At 39.6% G+C, this 19963-nt stretch overlaps 1 protein-coding gene across 1 annotated transcript in view; it reads right to left on the bottom strand.

Moving 5' to 3' along the window:
• DMD (dystrophin) overlaps nucleotides 1-19963 on the bottom strand; it is a 1374504-nt gene that overhangs the window by 58187 nt on the left and 1296354 nt on the right. The window contains 3 exon segments of the mRNA XM_068422827.1: nucleotides 2506-2707; nucleotides 8049-8123; nucleotides 19399-19460. Of these exon segments, the coding sequence (XP_068278928.1) occupies nucleotides 2506-2707; nucleotides 8049-8123; nucleotides 19399-19460 (339 nt within the window).

The following is a 19963-nucleotide window of genomic DNA, read 5'->3' as shown; positions in this document are numbered from 1 at the left end:
TCTCAGTCATCTGGTTTAGCTCAATTTACTTCCAGTTGCTGGCATTCCCAAAGACTTTTATCTCTGATAGCATTTCAAATATGTAACATCTATCGCAAACAAAGACATAGACAATGTAGGAAGCTAATGCCTAAAAATGACTTTTTGAAGCAGAGCCTTATCGACAGTTTTGAAGCGTCACCAGCAAGAAAACCACTGGAAACAAGATAAATCATGTACAGGCATGCCATAGTCATGCATCAGGCTGCACTGTTCGGCAAAGAGGCGTGTTGTCTTTTCTATCCTACGAAAGCGTTGTAGGAGCCAGAGGTGCTCATTTACCCACGTGTCTCTTCTGCAAACCCTATCAAAGGTGCAGACAGAAACTGGTGGACAAAGTTGAATTTAGAATTTGCAGCCTTCTACTGAAGAACCTTGCGTTTTTCATCACAAATAAGCATTTGTTGTTTACCTGTGCTTTCCACACTCCACTCCTCTTACTCCTCTCCCTCAAATCTTTTCCAAATTAATTATCATCTGTGCCCTGAGAAACTCCTGCTGATGAACACCAGGCTCATGTAAATTATACAGGAGAAAAATGTAGAACGATGATTTCTCTGGAAGGCATATTAAATTGAAACTTGCACGAATCATGAGTTGTTCAGTTCACTCTCCTCTCCTCCCAAGTCAAACCAATAATTGAGCATGCTACTGCAAATGAGCATGAGTGACTGATCAATTAAAACAAATCTGAAATGTGTTGGATTTGCAGAGCTGTGCCCATAATTAGATCAGTCATTGACTGTGAATTTGATTAATATCTTTACAAATGACAGTTTTCAATTATGAGAGAAGTAAAGATTCAGTACATTTAATTAAATGTCTCCAGTACTGCTATGCACTTCGGTTGATCTCTGCCTATTAAGTTTACAATGAAAACTAAACACACGTAACCCCAAGGTCACCTCTCTTACCAGCATAACTCAAACTTGGATTTCGGGAATACAGCTACAAGCTTTCCTCACACTTGAAACACCTTTCTGTTTCATTGTGTCCTGCAATATACAGTTCCCTAGTCTACCCAGGGAATTGCCTGGAGGCAGCCAATTATAATTTCTAATGTCGTACTTTCAGCACAGTGCAACATAAAAAAAATTAGACTGGACATGGCAATTCTAAACCGGACGGTCCAGCTTAGGAGCAGCCTGTGGAACAACCTTTATTTCCCTCTCTGCCTCTAACGTTGCTGATCTGGATTAACATCCCTAGCACACCTTTTTTTGTTTTTCGCTAACTGCGCATCCTCGTTTGTATGTTACTTATAGTAGATGATAATTCAGAAGTGGATCAGACTTCTGTGAAAGCCAAAGCAGATTAAAGAAATAAAACCGGGCTCTTAAATGAATATAGCCCCATTCCCTACCACTGGTACACTACAAAAAAAATATAATGCAATCTGGGTAATCCACTTCACAGGATATTGCAGCTGCTGCAGAAGATGTTATAAGCAACTGGCTTATTGCAGGTGATCCTGCAGGAAGAGACTCTGTACAAATCTGTACTTTTTTTTGGTAGGTGATCATCAAAGCTCCACTGCTGTGATAAAGAGTGGATGGAAGAACAATGTTATGGCACTTCAATACGGTTCAAAATGTTAATTGAAATACAAGAATTGACCCATATCATTCCATTTCTATATGTAAATGTTTATTCTGCCACAGTAATGAGCGTGTCTGGCTGAAGATGGCTGGTAAGAATCTTAAAAACACAATTAAAGACTTCCACTGACTTTATTTCACTAAATTCACCAAATACAAAAATAATGGCTTATTCTAAAATCTGCTTACAAGCATGTGTTGGAATTTGTCTATGCATTATGAGCAACGTCATTAACCCACTGAATAGGAATACTCATACATTTTCTTCAGGTAAACTTACTCTGTTTTATTTATACTTACAGGTACACTTTTAGAATTAAATTTTAGATGAAGTATTCCTCAAATCTCCTGACTGCTAAGGGTTGTAAACACATTAGATTAGAGATTAACCTCTTCCATCCTTGAACAAGAATTACAGATTGAAAGCTACAGAAAATGGACAGCTCTGAAAAGGTTTAACATCCAGAAGCAGACACATATGCAAGAATCTATGAGATAGTGTTCATACTGTTGCTTCTTGATAATTGAGTTTCTTTATCTAAATAAATTTTAAAAGCCATGGAAAGCAGTGACCTGAGGATGAGCAGTCCCAGAATTGCTGGGACTGAACACAGAAATCTGTTAAAAAAGTTCTGTTTTCCAACTCTCTCATTACTTAGGTCAATAAAGCTAGGATTGTAAGCCTAACCAAGGGCTGTATTGATTCAGCTAAATGCAGCCATTAAACCATTAGGTTTATTAAACTTTCACTTCAACTACCATTTTTTTTTCATTTTCAAGCCATTCATTTTATAATGAGGCTCATTACCCCTTCTTGTGCTGTTGGGAAAGCTCCTGAGCACCCCATGTTCAGAGCACCCATACATACGTGTCGTAGACATTCAGCAGCCAGTTGAGGCACATGTCCACGCAGAGAGGAACGTTGACCAGGTTATTGTGCTCTTGTTCCAGTCGATCGTAAATGGTGGTCAAGCAGTTAATGATCTGCAGAATATCCATCAGCTGGTCGTTTTGTTTGAGGTTGTGCTGGTCCAAGGCATCACATGCAGCAGACAGACTCAGGAGATCCACTGTTAAAATAAGATTTAAAAACACAATAAAGATTGAAGAGAAATAGTAGTTGTATTACCCATACCACAAAAGTAAATAAAAGAATTTACTTGGCTTACTTGCCTGGCCAGAGGACATTTTATATCCTCTGAAAGCCACGTGCCAGACTGGTTTCAAGACTCCTACAGGTGCACTGTTTATTCAGCTGTGGTCTCAGAGGGCAGTGTTTATAAAAGTGAAATCTGGTTCATTTTTAGCTGTAAAGTGCCTATTATGTTATTGGATCCTAAGGAAATATTACACATAAATTACTATGTAAGTAAAAATTACATATTTCATGTTTTATGTTCCTACAGACCGGCTAGTATTTGACTACTGCATTCACCAAATGTGCTCTAAACATAGTAAACGTCAGCTTTCCTGAGACGTGCCATCCATTTCTTATGGAAGTTAAACAATCTTAACCGAACCAAACTCCCCAAGGAATATGCAAACAAATCACAGCTGAACTGGAATTAACCTCTCTGTTGCTTTTCCTCTGGTGAGAGCAGGGAAAAGACAGTTCCAGAAAACGAAATGATCTCTTTCAATATTTATTAATGAAATACATCCATTTTTAATTCTGCAGAGCAATTAAGTTTATAAATACCTCTATGACGTTACAGTTTCAGACACATTTAAACTTATCAGTCAACACACAACAGAGTTTTTTTGTCACGGACATTTAAAAACTTGATTTTCATTCCAATTTAAGTCAGTTGCATTTTGAAATTCAGATGTCCAAGGCAAAACAGAACTTCCCTTTCTCAGCTCTTAGTCTCTGCATACTAACGTCAACAGCAGCATCACATTTTGGGGGACACCAAATCAGAGAGTCATGGGATGTTGGTTTACACAAAGTAAAACAGTAATAAGAACAAAAGAAATCAGAAAAACGAGACTATTGACACAGATCTTCCTGCTGTCACATGAAAATCCTTTCTAATTCCTTGCAGTGAATTTCCAGAGTGTGAGAAATGGGCACATTAAAGCCCAGATGCTGTTAGTCCGGCTTATACCATGAACAGTCACAAAGTGCAACACAATTCAACATGAATCAAGGGAGAAGCATTTGGCCCCAAATGAACAGCCCAAAATCATCCAAGAAATTCTTCACAAAACTGGGAAATGAACTGACCCAACTGCAAGACCAGTTTTTCTCTCACTGGAATAAGAATGTGCTTTATTGAGTCCTGGTAAGTAACATCTCTTGGTAACATCAAAAATGTGCAGAGGCTAAATGCAGAACCCCAAACAGGAATTTTTTTTAGAACTTGATCCAGCTTAAGGGCACATTTGCCAAATTCGCACTTGAGTATCCTATTTTCCCAAGGATTAAACTGACCCCTTTGATGTCCTAGTGGAGATAAAAAATACTTTAACTGCACACAGGGCTGCTTGGTAACACTGCATGGACTGTACACTGGGATTTCATAATTGCCAAAAGAATTTCAGGAGCATAAATTTCATTGGAAATCAATAGGGACTTCTGCTACTAAATCCCTTAAGCACTTCTGAAAATTTCATCCTGTGGGCCTGACATACCCAGTGTTAGAGTGAATAAGGAAAGCCTGGAATGCTATCCTCATTATTATACCAAGGAATTTAACTTTGAATCTGTGGGTTTGGGTAGGGTTTTACTGGAATTTTACTTTTCACATCAGCATATAGATATTTATTAAAAGAAAATATTTTAGAATATTATGTTTAACCTACTAGCATATAAAATAGAGTTATTCTAAGGTCAGTGTTATATCCTGCAAAAGCATATTTATCAGACCCCTTCCCAAGAGTCTCAGAAAGACGCTTTTCTTCTAATAATTTATTAGTCAAATTGGAAATATAGCGCTGCCTTCACAACACCTTTAACTCTGAGCTTTAGGCTGAACTCTCAGTTCCTTTGAGACTCTGAATCAACGGTAATTAAATGAACCCCTCAGGCATCTGAGTGGCACCTTAATTATATATGCAGCTACTGCTAAACATGGGTCATTCCACTTTGTGAAAGCTTTTCCCACTAATACGCAGCAACCTCTGAAAAGCCTCTCAACCTGCTCTTCATCAACCTCCTGTCCTATCTTGAAGTTAATAGCATATGTTCATCTTATAACAAGCAAAAAGTGCTTGCCATCATGCTCTGCTTTAGGGAACTTTTTTTTATGGTAAGAAGAGTGGCTCTGGCCTTCACCACATGAAGCTCCTCCTGCACCTTTCCCACCAAGATTAAAGAAATGTGTGGCGGGGGGGGGGGGGGGGGGAGCAGGGGGGGAGTGTCCTCTCCCAAACTAGGAATTGCGTATTTCTTTCCTGAAAGCAAATATGGAGGTCCCACGAATTACAGACTTTCAAGAGACAAGCCTCAACAGTCAGGCATGTATCGAAGAGTTGCATATTCATCGCCATTCAGTGATTTGCAAAGCTTTAATTGAAATAAACCATACCACTTTATGCTTTGTACTTTTTGAGGATTCTCTGCCATTCTTTTGGTTTTTTTTTCTATCTAAAATTCAAAAACTGACTCCAAAATTTGTGAGAGTAGTAGCTTCTAGCTTATTTTGAATTTTAAGTCATCTATGTAAATATTTCTTTGGCCTCTAAGGCAAGAGAAAAAACATTAGGATGTTTGTAACTAGACACCAACCTATGGCCAGATTGCAGGAAAAGTATAAAAGACGACCTGGAATAACTAACCAACTGAAGGACAGAAGTGACAATTAACAGGCAGGAGAAAGTATGCTGTGGAGGTCACGTACTGAACTTAGGGAAAACTCAACATATGGTTGGTGATAAAAAGTATTAATGGTGTTCCCAAAATGCAACATCATCTCCTCTGTAACCTGCTGCTTTTGGCTGATACATTAAAAAAAATATATTTAATCTAGCCTGCATAAAATTAAAAGAAAAAAGCATCCTAACAGAAGTTCTTGCATGTTTTCTTTTGCTGCATCTCCAAGAAAAGTTCATGAACACATCTCATTTTATTGACATCACAATGTTCAGATGTGGTTTGCACTTGAAGATCAGATCTTTTAAAAGTAGCAAGGCAATAAAGTCAACATGCTTTGATGTGATTATCAAAGGAAATCATATATTTAAAAAAAATGGTGCAATAGTTACACCTGGCATGCCCACAATAATGTCAAAGGTTGAGATGACAAGAGTCACACACTAGATTCTTCTAAGGTAACACAATACACAAGCATTTATTTGTTAAGGATTACCATGTTCCATATTCTTCTTGAGGTTTAATATCCTTGTGTCTTAATGTTCATTGGGCTTATCTATCAACTGAAAAGAACTAAAGTCTAAGTATAGTTCATTTTTAAGTGTTTCTATTCTTGCCACTGAGAAACAGGCTGTACCTTTACTTCTGAGGGCCTTCTATTGTTTATACATCTTTAGAGTGCTCCTCAGTAGACAAAACTGCTCCACTTTCTATGAAGTTTATGAAGAATATACATCTATATATTTAAACTCTGCAATTTTAAAACTGAAATAAAAAGTAAAAGCTGAAAGCAGCACCTACTGCAAGTGGAATTTAGGGATTTTTGGCTATGTGTAGGAGCCCTGAAACCCAGCACTGTGCTCTGTTTCTACTAGCGCCAAACTGCAGAAAGAATTCTATAATGAGTTGTTGGTTTTTTTTTTTAAAAAAAAATCTAATTAAACTGAGTTCACAAGTGACACTGTAATCATAGAATACACAAATACAATGATGGTGTCTCCAAGCAAAAATATTTGTAAGAACAAAGACTGCTAACCAAATTCCTTAAATACTTCTCCTTAGATACAAGTAAGAAGAATGTGCTAAAGTAATCAGTGTAAGCGCCACTGCATGTCTCTGAAAACATCCACTCTCAGAAAATCTACCTAAGTGTAACCTCAAGAGATGACCTGACTTCAGTGCATAATTACAATTCCACACTGTAAAGTCACAAGATGAGTCTAGAATCATTCAGTGGTAGGAATCGGGGTGATACAGACAAAATAGGATGCAACGTTTTGCACTTTTAGACATACAAACCTGTTACAAGTTACACTTGTGCACTACCAGCTAGAGAAACCTGTAATTCCAAAAATTTTAGTTGCTTACTTCAGTGCTGCACTGATTGTGAACACTTTTCACTGCATATCACTCCAGTTGCTTTACCTTTCCACAATGAGTGTGGCAGGAGTGCTGTGCCACGGAAAGATGTTTGTATTTCTGATCTTCATAATTCATTCTTTGTCACTGCATTCATGTTGAAATCTTTCATTATGTTACAAGACCTTTCACTTTTTATTTATTTTTTCCATTTTTTCCATTTTTTCTTTTTCTTTTCTATTTTTTAATACATTCAGAAATTAAGTCTGTTCATTAGTGGAATTCACCCATGCTTATAAGCCTAAAAGTAAACATGCTCAAAAATACCGAGGTTTGACGCAGTTCCAGAAAGCATGTGAGCACAAATCCAAACTTGAGATAAATCAACAGTTGAGACATTCGCAACTGTGTCAGAAATTTAACCCTGTAATTAAATGCCAAATAGTGAATGTTAAAATATTTTAATAACCTTCCAAATTGTACCACCTAATAAACTGCTTGCTTTGGCAACTGATTGGCCTACCAAGAAAGCCATGAGCAAATTATTTAGCTATCAGGTTACAATAAGCTGAAGAGGAAATGTAACTCCAGTGACAGGTAGAATACCATACACCATTTGAGAGAATTAAAATGTTAGAACATGCACATCACTAATGTAAGGCTGATGAGAGACTCCTGAACATAACCAAAAGCTGGGGAAAAATGAAGCTAAGTGTTTATTGTGATGATCTCATATAAACGCAACAACCCCTCAGGATTCAAGATTCAACTTAACAAACCATTAGCAACTCCAGCTCTGGAGCGATTATTTCACCCAAACTCTCACTGCTCCCAAGACACTACAATCCTGTTCCTTTCGTCTTGAGCTGTAAAGTCGTGGCTGACATAGGATGTGGCTCCAGTAATGAGCACAGTGAGAATACCCAGCTGAAGAGTATAAAGATAAGAAATATGTAGGGTTATATGTAGGTAATATGTAGGTTAATATGTCAGCTTTGTTTCTGATCCACTGCTCTGTCTTACAAGCTACAGATCTGCAGACCACTCAGCACTTCAGTTTTGTAAGGAATGTGAAAACTGGTGGCAGCAGAAGATCCTTCAGGTGAGAGCTTTCCATGCACCAGGTAGAGCTGGGGGTATGTGTGGGGGTGTTTTTCTGCTTCTGAAAGTTGTGAATAAACTTGTGCATTGGTGATAAAGTCTTGCCGGCAGCGGGTGAGGCACAGGCCCGTACTTACGGCAGAGGGCTTTCTGCAGCCTGCGCAGTTTCATGGCAGTCCTGTACGCCGAGAACCTGACGTTGTTCAGGTCAGCTGTAGGGGGGAAATATTAAAATAAAAGATCAGCTTTACACCTGATAAATAACCAGACTCACAAAAACGTTAAGTTGAGCTAGAAGATTACGCTCATCGGTTAAAAGAACAGAGGAAAAAAGTACATTAGAAACTCTGCCTCACTGAGTAAAAGCCCTCAGACCTTGACAATCAATCATCCAAAAGAAAAGTCCTAAAGTGTTACTTCCTTTCGTTCAAAGGCACAGAATTTAAGAGCCCTTGTAAGGACAACATCAGTGACTGCAGCAGTGTTGTCTGAAAATAGTGCAGCCTTTCACACCACAGGCACTGTGAGAGAGATAAGAACATGAAACTCCTCCTTGTCTGCCTGATGCACCAGCCAGGCTGCGTGCAGGCAGTCCCAAGAGAAGAACTCTGCCCAGAAAAAAGCAGGTGACTCTCAGCTACTGCTAAAAAAACAACTTTAGAAAAAAAACAACGCACCTTTTGTGCTTTCCACCCAAGCAGGTCCCAGCCATGCCCCGAGACATAAAGCCTCCCTGGCGAGAAGCCAGCTCACCCCGCCAGGTGAGTTCCCGGGTTCCCACCTCCGAAATGGCGAGGAGCTGGTGGGGTCCGGCAGCACGGTGGGGAATGGGACACAGCAAGGAACAGAAGGCATGGTGTGATTTTTGCTGGAGCCTTCTCAGGCACTTAACAGAATAAGGACATCAACACAAGTCCCCGCTGAATAGTTTAACCATGGCTTGCAAAAACCTCCCAGGACACTGCAGGGAAGAGGTGGGCCACACACCAAACCAGTCACACCACACCAGAACTTATGGAAGCCTCTCTGCACTCAGGAGGCTCAGTACCAGCTACTTGAATGCTATTCAGCACCAAATTCTGATTATCTTCACAGTACAGAAACTGGTCTGTAATCTAAGAAGTGAACACTAGACAAAACTGAAAAGAAAGGAGCGGTTGCCTTGGACTAAATCTGGCCAGGAAACTGCATTTGCATCTTTCTCTTCCATGAAACCAGACTGAGGAAGATGTGCTTATTCTAATCTTGTCCCTGGCTTTGCTGAGTGTGGCCTTGGGCAAACCCCATTTACAACAAGAACCAAGACAAAATTCACTGAAAGTGAGGTTGAAACTACTGTGGCTGAATTCCTGCCATCAGTACCAGTACACTGGCTAACTCATAATTTACAACTAGATTTGGCATACCAAGACTACAGGGCAGATACACCACCACTTGCGTTATTCAGAATCAAACCCAGGATGCAGAAGTGAGCACCCAACCCTGGCAAAGGGCCTTTGTTTACGTGAGTAGACCAACAGATACCCAAGCTAACCGTGTGCAGCTGCAAGCTGGTATCTTCATCAAAGAGAACCCGGCTAAGCCATCAAGGTTGCTGTTTTGGGGGCAAGTCCATGAATGGATGTTGTTTCCCAAGTGGCATTGCCAGCTTCTCCTGGGGATGCTACAGGGCAGCTGCGTGGGGAGCCAAGGAGTGGTGGGGGGCACTCTCGTGGGCTACAGTGCTGTCAGCCCCGCTGCTGAAAAACCAGACTGCTGCTGGCATGCCTCTGGCCCTGTCACCTACCCAACTAATTCCTGGGCACAGACACTCCTGGGCATTTAAGCGGTCTAGGGACTGTTCCCAACAAACAGATCGGTTGGCATCTTGTAATTTAAGCGTTTTCTAGCACAGAAATGGACTGTTTGTGCCAGCCAGTTTCAGCTGCCAGCAACACTGCTGAATGCAATTAACTTACTGATTAAACCCATGGGGCCCAAGGAGTTAATGATGGGAAAGTGTTTGGGAAATGTAAACTACTATGTAAACACAAAATGAATATTAAAAAAAATATATATTGGCTCAGAATAAAGGTCTATTTAGCCCAATAAGCTGCCTCTAAGCTTGGCAGACTCCTAGAGAAAGAATACGATGAAAATCAGGGCAAATATAAAACAGTTCCTTGCTGGCATATGCGCTGAGGTGCTATAAAGCTGTTTGCAATGTGGTAGCTTGGGTATAACTATCCCAACATCATTTATGTTGTACAGGTATAGGTAGCAGAGGGAGTTTAGTCTCAATTACATTAATTTTAATTAAGCTGCTCTGAGTGAGTAATTTGAGGTTTGATAATTCAGTAGTTTTGCATACCTTAATAAAAGCTGTTGAACATTTCTAAAACACTTCTTACAGCAGAAGGGGAAGTTTCAGCTTTGTATATAATTCCTTTTCCTTTGCACAGTTCCATACACCTTTTTAAAGAGCAGCTCTCCTGTGTATTGCTCCTGCCAGCTCCCTCTCTCACAATCACCCTGACAGGTCCAGAAGCCTTAACGTGGTGTGGAATACAGTGAGCAATTTAAACAAACCAACTTAATTTGTCTTGAAGGGAAATTAAGAAAGCAGTCCCTCGCAAACACACTGTGACTTCAGTTATGTTTTGTACCCTTGTAAATCTGCACTTGGATTCTGCAAAATAATACATATACTAGATTAGCATTTGATAAAATGAAGAAGCCTTCCCTAAATTTTCCCTAGGTATTCAGAAAAAAGTTTCTCTACTTATTATTTACATTTTAAGAAATATTAGTAAATTTATATGCATATTTCAGGCCTCGATCAGGGCAGAAAGTACAATCCATGAAGACACTTAATCCTGAAAGTGCTGTAGTTTACCTCTATTTTCCTGTATATGTAACACACAGTGAATTTATTACCAGCCTTAATGACACTGCTGCCAAGGAGCATCTGCTGTAAATGATCAACGAGCAATGTCAGGAGCCTGTTTCGGAGCCCTCAACTCAGGTTTTGGGAAAGTAGCAGCAATGTCATCTTTTGGCTCTCTGTGCTGAGGCCAAGTGTAGCCGCCGCACGCCTACGCTCCCACCTTCCTTTCTGTGATTAGCCCATGCCCAGTCACTGTCCCTGTGTCAACTGCTCACCCCTCGTCTTCGTTATGCCATCACCTCTGTGCCGCTGAGGGACGGCTCTCTTACCAGGTGGTGACAGTCATTTGAGGTCACTGGATCTTAATGATTTAGCTTCTCCCCTCCCTACTCCTATGAAACTGCCGGTGGTGTCTTTCCTCCCCCGGAGGTACTGCTGGAACAAATGTGCTGCTCTGTGGAGCACGTAGGGGAGCCCAGGGCTCTCCTAATTGGTTTCAAAATATTCCCCTTGCTAGTATATGACCCCATTTAAATGAACCGTAGAACATAAGACTGTCAGAGAATGAGACTTGGCCACTGGGCTCGGGAGCGTTGGAGGTAACATCACTACTCGCAGCAAGGGAGGAGACTTAGAGCCAGGCAGCATAAGGCGCTGCCTGGCCACAAGCCAGCCACTGCCCCTGGGAACGTGTGGAGGCGAGAGGAAGGAGGCTCGAGCAGCAGCAACCTGCTGAGGGCCTATGGAATCACCACTAGTTCCTAAGGGAAAAAAAATCTGATGCTTTCTCCACTCCCAAACAGCCCACTAAAAGAGTCAGGGCCTGCTAAGCCTTGACTCCAAAGCTTTTGTCATCTCTGAGCAGGCCAGAGAGCTCAGTATCACACACATGCTTCCCTCCAGCCCTTTCCACTGACTTCTAGAAATTATGCACCATCTCGTCATCCAAATGAGGTGGTCAGAGGGCTGAAAAGCCCTTGGAGTATATAAGACTTCTGCAGGGTGTTTAATGATGCTCCCAATCCTTGTTCAGAAGGTAAATTTCAAGCTTTGATCAAAAAGTGTAAATGCTCAAGGGCATCATTTGTTTATGGTCTGAAATAACCATGTAACCTGGCCCCTGGAAAGGAACAGACTGAGGAAAAGATCACATGGGAGTATTTGGTGACACTCATATTTACATCCCAGACAAAAGAGAAATCATGATTCTCCCATCACTCAGCCATGAATGACCTCTCTGTGCAAGGGAGTAGAAGTGCTTCTAGGGGAGAAGATTTAAGATCATGTTACAAAAGACTTGTAAGACCAGGCAGGTGCTTACAGCTGATGCCTAACAATTCCCACCAACACAGCAGTAAGATCTCTCCATGATCTTCCTAGGCTTCTGCCAAAGCCCTCCCACTGTCATGGTGGAAGGAGTTCAAAGTGCTAAAGCATCAGTGACTCTCAGAAATTAGGAAATCTCCTTTTTTCTGCTTTCTTCTTTTCATTATAGACATGACAAGCGCTTCCCTTTGCTTCATTGCAACTGATGCAGTAGGGAGAAGGTTATCTAGAAAAGTGATTTCCTACATGTCCATCATGTGCCTACAACATATGAATATGTTCATGTTCATATTCTTATATTCATTCATATTAATATGAATAACATTGAACAAGAACTAGTGCTCTTATTACACACGCAGCTTTAATCAAGAGGACTCCAAACTGCTGATAGGAAGAACTCAAATCAGAAATATTATGGAAAGATGATCAGATAATTAAATCCTAACCTTTTCTGCATAATTCTGCATGTTGAGAGAAATCTCAAAATGTAAGGGCTATATTCTTCCTCAAAAGAGCTAAGACAACCTCATCAACACATTTTTCAATGTTGTATTTCTACAGTATTGTAGAAACAGCTGTAATTACACATACCAGATCCTTTTGACAGTGGATAATCAGGTTAAAAAAACACTCACTTGAGAAGTGGTCAGTGATTTGTATCAAAAATTCAAATGACCTGCTGGAATGCCCCACTGACTACTGACACAGTATTAACAAATAAGATGGTGTAGATTTTTTTTTTAAATCCTCCCATGCTAAATTCCAGATTTTACATTGGGATATGAATTTTATTTTAAGAGGAAAAACAGATCCTCATATTCTTGAATCTTACTGCATGGAATAAGTTGGTAAGCAACTAAAAGCAATAAAAAAATTGAAGAACAACAATAAGTCTTTAAAAAGAAAATACTTAACAAGAGGTTTAGCATCCAGCATGGAGGGACATTTGTTTTTATTCTTAAGTAGTCACATCTATAACCCAGACAACAGGTTTTAAGTCAGGTGTTATAACTGAACTGCTTTCCATGGTGGTTCTTAAACAGATGAACCCCACCCTACAGCTGCTATGAGAGCTGAACAACTGGGATGTTTCATTTGACAATGTACTCTCCTCTATGACAAACTAATCTCACTGAGTGTTTAAAAGCTCTGGGATGGGCCAGACTACCTCCTGTCAAAGGCTGTTCATAAAATTTGTCTCTCTCATACACAATGTAATCTGAGGGCATCTCAGGAAGTCCTTTCTACCTGGAAATCACCTTGGTTTTTACTTTAAAGAGGGTTACTTGTTTATATTATGAATATTGTGAATATTGTGAATTATAATTGCTTTTTAATTAATGAGGACAAAACATAGGCATTTCACTTGATTTTATGGACATCAATTTTCTCACTGCCTGGACACCATCAAACTGAAAAGAGCAGCTTACATGCTTCAGGTGATAACCATCTCAAGAGTAAAATTTGGGAAGTTAACAACTAACTTATTTGAAAGAAAATAGATCTCATCAGGTCAAATCCTCATCTTCATTTGATAAGATTTACAGAGTTTATTTTGGGTTGGTTTTTTTTTTTTTTACTCTCACTTATTTGCAAGGAAAAAAATGTGAACCTACAGTGATATACCTCAAAACCTGAAAGTCTTACTCAACTACAGCTTGTGGCATGCTCATATAGGTGTTCATAAATACACTGCCTGCAGTGGATAAACTATTTTGGGAATTACATGTCACTGTTGCCTCTGACAGCGTCTACCTAACCGAGGTTAAAAACTATTTACTGTACAGTCCTGAATACACCATAATTCCACTACCAGCCACTAAGCTTTCATGTTTCATCAGACCTTAACAGCACTCTGACTTTTCAAGAAGCTTCATCTCACATGGATTCAATACAGCTGCAATTCCCTGACCAGCTGATAAGAATGCTGGGTTTCTTCCTGCTGCCCAAAACCCGTATATAAATCTTCTAATGGTGCCCTACAGTGACATATATTGACTCTTTAGGAATTGTAATTTAAAAATGCAAATGAGACAAATGCACAAAGGAAAGAAATTAATCAAGTAACACTGCTTAATATCAGTTGAGTCTCAGCCATTGACTCTATTACAACAATAATTAATGCTATCATCTACATTGCTTTGAGAATAAATAACAGTAAACAGTGTTGTTATACATACAGACATACAGCTTAACCACTCTCCATGAAACAATACAGTATGCTGCACTATACCTGTCCCACCGAGTAAAAAAGCTGATAGTGTCTCCGCAAATTAGTAAGTGGGAGGCACCCAGGGAACCAAAATGCTACTGACTGGACTGCATCTAGACCAAGTGGATGGACACCACAGCATGTACCAGCATCCCAATAACTGGACCAACTGACATGACCTTTGGGAACTTAGTTTCAGCATGTAATGGCTTTTCTTCAGCCTGCAAACCCAAAAGCATAAGAAAGGATATGATGTACACCTGGGTTACACCCCATTATGGGGTTGGGATGCGAGTAGAGTTTGCAGTCAGAAAGGTCAGAAACCCTTCATGTATGCTAGATGAGAAGTAGTCATAAAGGAAAATCCTAAAATAAATAAATAGCAGACACACAACTTCAAAAATATTAATGAAAGGTGTCCACTTGCAAACCAAGAGTGCAATACTCTCGAGCAAAATGTTCCCGTACTGGCCACCTATTCCATAACAGAACATTACTTTGCTCTCTCTATGATATCCTCCTTCACTGCTAATATGCCTATGGTTTCATTTTCAAGGGTGCAAGGTTAACTTCTACCACCACCTTCTACTTCACTGCCATAGTGACATTTATTGTCTCTAGGTGTATGGCTACACAGAATGTAATCACACACTGTTAGAAAGATGACCTACTCTAGGTCTGACTACTATCTAAGATTGACAGAACTCAACCAATCCTTTTTTCTGAAATGAGAAGTTTTATTATTCAGATTGTAGTTAGCTTGAAGAGGACATCAGTGAATAAGCAACCTTTAAAGAAAGACCATATGTATCGTCTCACTGGATTTCAGTAGAAATCAAACGATTGATGTGTGCAATAGGCACGTGTCTTACTAGTACAAACATGGAAATCAATTAGTTGAATATGAATAAAACCTTATATTCAATATATGGTTCAGCAGTTTGTAATAAAAACTATTACGGCAGAGAGGGGATGTTTAGCCTCTTCAGGTAGCACTTTAGAAGGAGAAATCAAAATACACAAACCAAAAATGATTAAGTTTATCCATCTTGGTCATTAAGAGTTGGAAGCTCACATTGCTGCACAAGAGCAGCCAGCCACAAGATCAACAGGGCAGCTGCTGCCAAAGCCCGGTGGAGGCTCAGAAGCAACTTCCAGCATTCTCACACCTTGTGTTAAGCATTAACTCTGACATTTCTTCCACATACTCCACAGAGAACTGCCCTGCCCCCCTGCCCCCCATTAAATGGAAAGGCATCACCAGTGCAGTGCAGTCTGCAAGGGTGAAGGTGGTTTTCACCCTCTTCTCCTGCCTTGGTGAATTAGGAGAGATAAACAGATGCACACGGCAACATTTCTGCCTCCATCCTGCTACTGCAATTACTGTTCAGTGACACTAACGCACCTTGAGGAGACTCGTACTGACATTACGTGGAAAGGCTGGAAGAAGGGGACGCTAACAGTATGGCACAGCAGGCCAAGTTCTCCTAGGCCATCACTGCAAAGGTTAGAGTCATTTTCAGCTTAAAGGCAAAATACTGTCATTCTGAGCTAAGCTGCCTGCCATTAAATGTTCACTCTCAGAAGATAATCCAAAAAAAAATTAAGCAATCCCAGACCACTTTGATTCCCGGTCTTCCTGTCTCTCCCCTCACCCAAAGGTCCTTGAACTCTCCAGGACAATGAAATAACACAAATTCTCATTTCAGTGGTGCCCTGGAGCCAGCATGTAGGATGAGAAAATTTGTAAGGAGGCTGTAAAAGAACGGTGTAAAAAAGCTGATCTCCTGCAGGGGAACTGCTTTTGGAAAGAAAAGCAGCTGGAGCGGTTCTTGGTACTTTGAAGACACTCAGAGGGAAGTTAGAAGAAAATTGGAGTGGTGCATAACAGTGTACATACAAACCGAGGGACGTCTGTCAGCCTCTGAACCCTTGAGACTCACACATCACAGATTTTTACTACCTTTCCTATTTCAGCATGTTTTTTTCTCTGTTCTTAGTTTATATAACTAGTCAAACTACCCCAACATCTACTAGATGCATTAAATGACACAGCTAAGCTCGTTGTCCCAATTACCTGTTGCCACTTTGACTTGACCATTGAACAACAATCAAGTCATTTAATATCAACAGTTTATTATGTACCTTTAAGTAGCCATAACTTTGAATGAAGAGTGAAAACTGCCCAACTTGAGTCAGGAATAGATGCTTCATTAAAATGGATAAAATTGCTATGTTGTTTAAATAATAAAGAATAGCAGTCCAGAGCAAGCACTTTAGTATCTTAAAAGTAAAAGCTTCTGTTAAAAGAACAATTAGTTCGAAATTTCTGATACACATATTAAATTTCAAATCAAATATTTTACTGTTATTACTAGTATCTTTATAAATGGCCATGTTTCAACAAACGAGCTCAAAGAGAATCTGAGAATACTTCCCTCATGGGCAGGTTATTTTGCAATTTTGTCCTGTGGGTTCTCTCTGCTTTCCCTGATGCAGTCCCTATTGAAGACAGGACACAGGGCTTCCTGGACCAACAATCTGATCAGGTACAAAAGTGTATGCAGCATATTCCTAACCTTCTTTTATTAGTACCAAATAATGCTCCCAAGAAGTTTAGCTTCATTTTTATAAATACCCAAACTTCTAAAGACAGAAAGCTGAGCCGATAAGTTTGAGCTACATCACATAGCTCTATTATTGCCTACAGGCTAAGTGTAGGAGTTGGAAAATGGAAATGAAAACTCTTTGACAGCATTGATGTGCTTGGTCGCACTTTTTTGCATTTACCTGGACTGCAGAATTCATGTTTTCTACCAGATTTTTAAAACGCATACATACTAAACTCTTTACTAGCTTCTTCATATGAATGAGAAGCAACATTTGGATCCTAACATGGGGAAAAATAATAGGATCTAATGAGTATGCAACACAAAATCGACTTTAATAATATCTTCTCAGATAAAATATTGCTAAACAGTCTGAAAATACTTCCAACATCCCGTTATTACCATTTTGACCTGAGGCAGAGCAAAGCACTGAAAATACATCAAGGGTTCTGTTCAAGACTAAACGGGTTATGCTTGTATTATGCAATTTGTACGAGAGTTAGGCAATGATGAATACACTCCATTCAAAAATAAAATGAACTGGTAGGTTATTCAGTAGCACTTTTATCAAAGCTTCACCCTATGTGGCACTGCATAAAGAACCACCTTGTCTAATCCCTTTTGTACACATATACGAACACCTAAGTTTACTAATAAAAATAGACATTATGCATCCTTTGCTAAAATCAGCATCGCTTCCATATTAATGAGCAGTTGGTCTCAACCTCGAAAGAAATAAAACTAGCCAGAAAGAGTACTGCCCTTTTGGACATTCCTTGCTCCTGAAAAGGAAAACAGCAGGATTTTATAAGAAAAAGAAACAAAATCTGCCTATAAACATATTCCTTCTTTATGCAGTAAGAAATAAGGATATCTTAAACTCTTAACATTTGGGCGTTACTCATAGTGATAAAACTCCGTTAAACTAAATGCAAACTGACTGCAGCAGTCACACATCTTTTGAACTGTTGACCTGAACCCATCAGGACGCTTTTCTCCCTTATATATAGTTACCTCTTCACTTCTTGATATTTTAGCTGAAACAGGAAAATACCAGAAGAAAAGCAGTTGCAACACAACTTCAGGTCTGACCTGAAGTATCAGAAATATCGCGCAATCTCTGGATCAAAGAAGGCTGCAGAGTTAGACTGCAGTTCAATTAACAGGCAACTGTTTGAAGATCTGCCCGTATTAAAGGGATGTCTGCATGTGCAATTACTATTTGTCCTGAATCTTTTAAACCATTCACTTTAAGAGCAGAAATATAAAGGAGACAAACAGGGCAATACGTTATAATTAAATGGCAAGTCAATACTTGTCTGCTTTTGTGTTTGGTTAGCCTCAGCTTATACATCTTATAACCCTTTTTGACATACTCAGCTGTATTCTGGTTAATTTTAAAACAAATTGCTGCCACAGTGCTAATACTATAAGGAAAAAATCTTCACATTGTTTCATTCCATTTTATCATATCACTTTGTAAAATATTTTTAGTATGCCTTTAACTGCAGAGCACCATACAGATACCTGAAATAGATTATGCTGGCATAATTAGACTGTTTTCAGCAGCTAAACTAGAGTTTAGCAGGAGATAATTTAAGCTATTTTTCACCACGGTAAATAAGCCTGTGCTGAATGCTAGATTTAACTGCCTCAGCGCTCAAGCTGGCTTGTTTAAAGCCGGTTTATGTACGTGTGCTGCACAGACATAACCTCCTTTATGAATACAGAATATTCACTGATATTTCTTTTAGAGAAATAGCTTGACTTTTATTATATCCTCTGTTATTTATTAAGAGAACCATTAAAGGCAAAGAGTTAGCTATTAAATGGTCTGCCAAGCAGCTTATACTAGAGCATGGACTGACCTATTTTATCTCATAGATGTGCTTCTGTTAATAAAATCCAAAGCTGCTAAAAAATAAAAAAAAAGCCTCCACCAGAGAGGCACATCTGAAGTCATAATAAGCATGCAATTTGGGTATTCAAAATGACATCATGACAGCTGCCATGCCTTCCAAGTGTTGAAAGTGCTTTAAAAATAAAGCAGTGGTAACGCAGTTTGGCAAATTGCTTCAATTGGCTTCCCACCATCCAAAAGTCAACATTAACAGCAGCTTGGTTTGATTTTTTCATCTGCCTTTTGTAAAACAGATTAGACAGCAAAAAGATTCAGGATTTTTTTTTTTAATTTCTGTCCCAGTCTCTCAGTAAGAGTTTGCAACAATGCACCCAAATTACTTCGTAAACCCAGCACACATTCCAAACGCGCTAATTGAAATATTATTTTTTCCACTGCATGTTTGAAATGTGTTATTATGCCTCACATATTTCCCTTGCAGAAAATTTTAACCTTGATAAAAGCACTGCCTCTCACTTTTGCTTAATTTTGTTTTTTACTACTTCTGGAAATCTTTGCCTTAAAAATTCATTTGATTAAAAAAAAGAACAAACAACTGGTAGAGGTGTCTTACCTAAAGACTGGTAAAGCTCAGTCATCTTGGGATGATCCCAGCAGGTCGTTTGCGTCTCATGGCTACAATACAAAACATGAAAGTTAGCACAGTAAAATTTCTCTCTCCATCGCACAGCGAGTGATCCAGGTTGCACATCAGAGCACGGTGCCACACCACCGCCAGCAGCCTGAGCTGCTCTGGCAGGGGGTCTCGGCAGCAGCAGGCTTGTCTTATTTCGACATGAGACATTAACTCGGAGTGCTTTATTTAGGCATGGGCTTAAGAAACAAAATTAAAAGTAGGGCTGACTGAAAAGACAGCAAATATTCAGATATGCCATAACGTTTTGGGGAATTTGTAAGCACACCAACCAAGTCTTAAAAAGTCTTTGTTTCATACGGATTGTTCTCCAGTTCCTCCAAAATTGGGGCCACACATTTAAGAGGGCTTAGTTCTTAAAGCGTTTATGGAAATTCTGACCAGATACTGAGATCCACGGTATTTTTGGTCTGCTTTACCCTATGTGCTCTTTCCCCTGTGGTAGGTAAGAGCCACCCAATGCAGTGGCTGCAACCCTTCCTTT

Source organism: Nyctibius grandis, chromosome 2 (assembly GCF_013368605.1).
Source record: "Nyctibius grandis isolate bNycGra1 chromosome 2, bNycGra1.pri, whole genome shotgun sequence".
NCBI lineage: Eukaryota > Metazoa > Chordata > Aves > Nyctibiiformes > Nyctibiidae > Nyctibius > Nyctibius grandis.
Note: the sequence above shows the minus strand (reverse complement) of the source record. Positions and strands in the feature narration are given on the sequence as shown.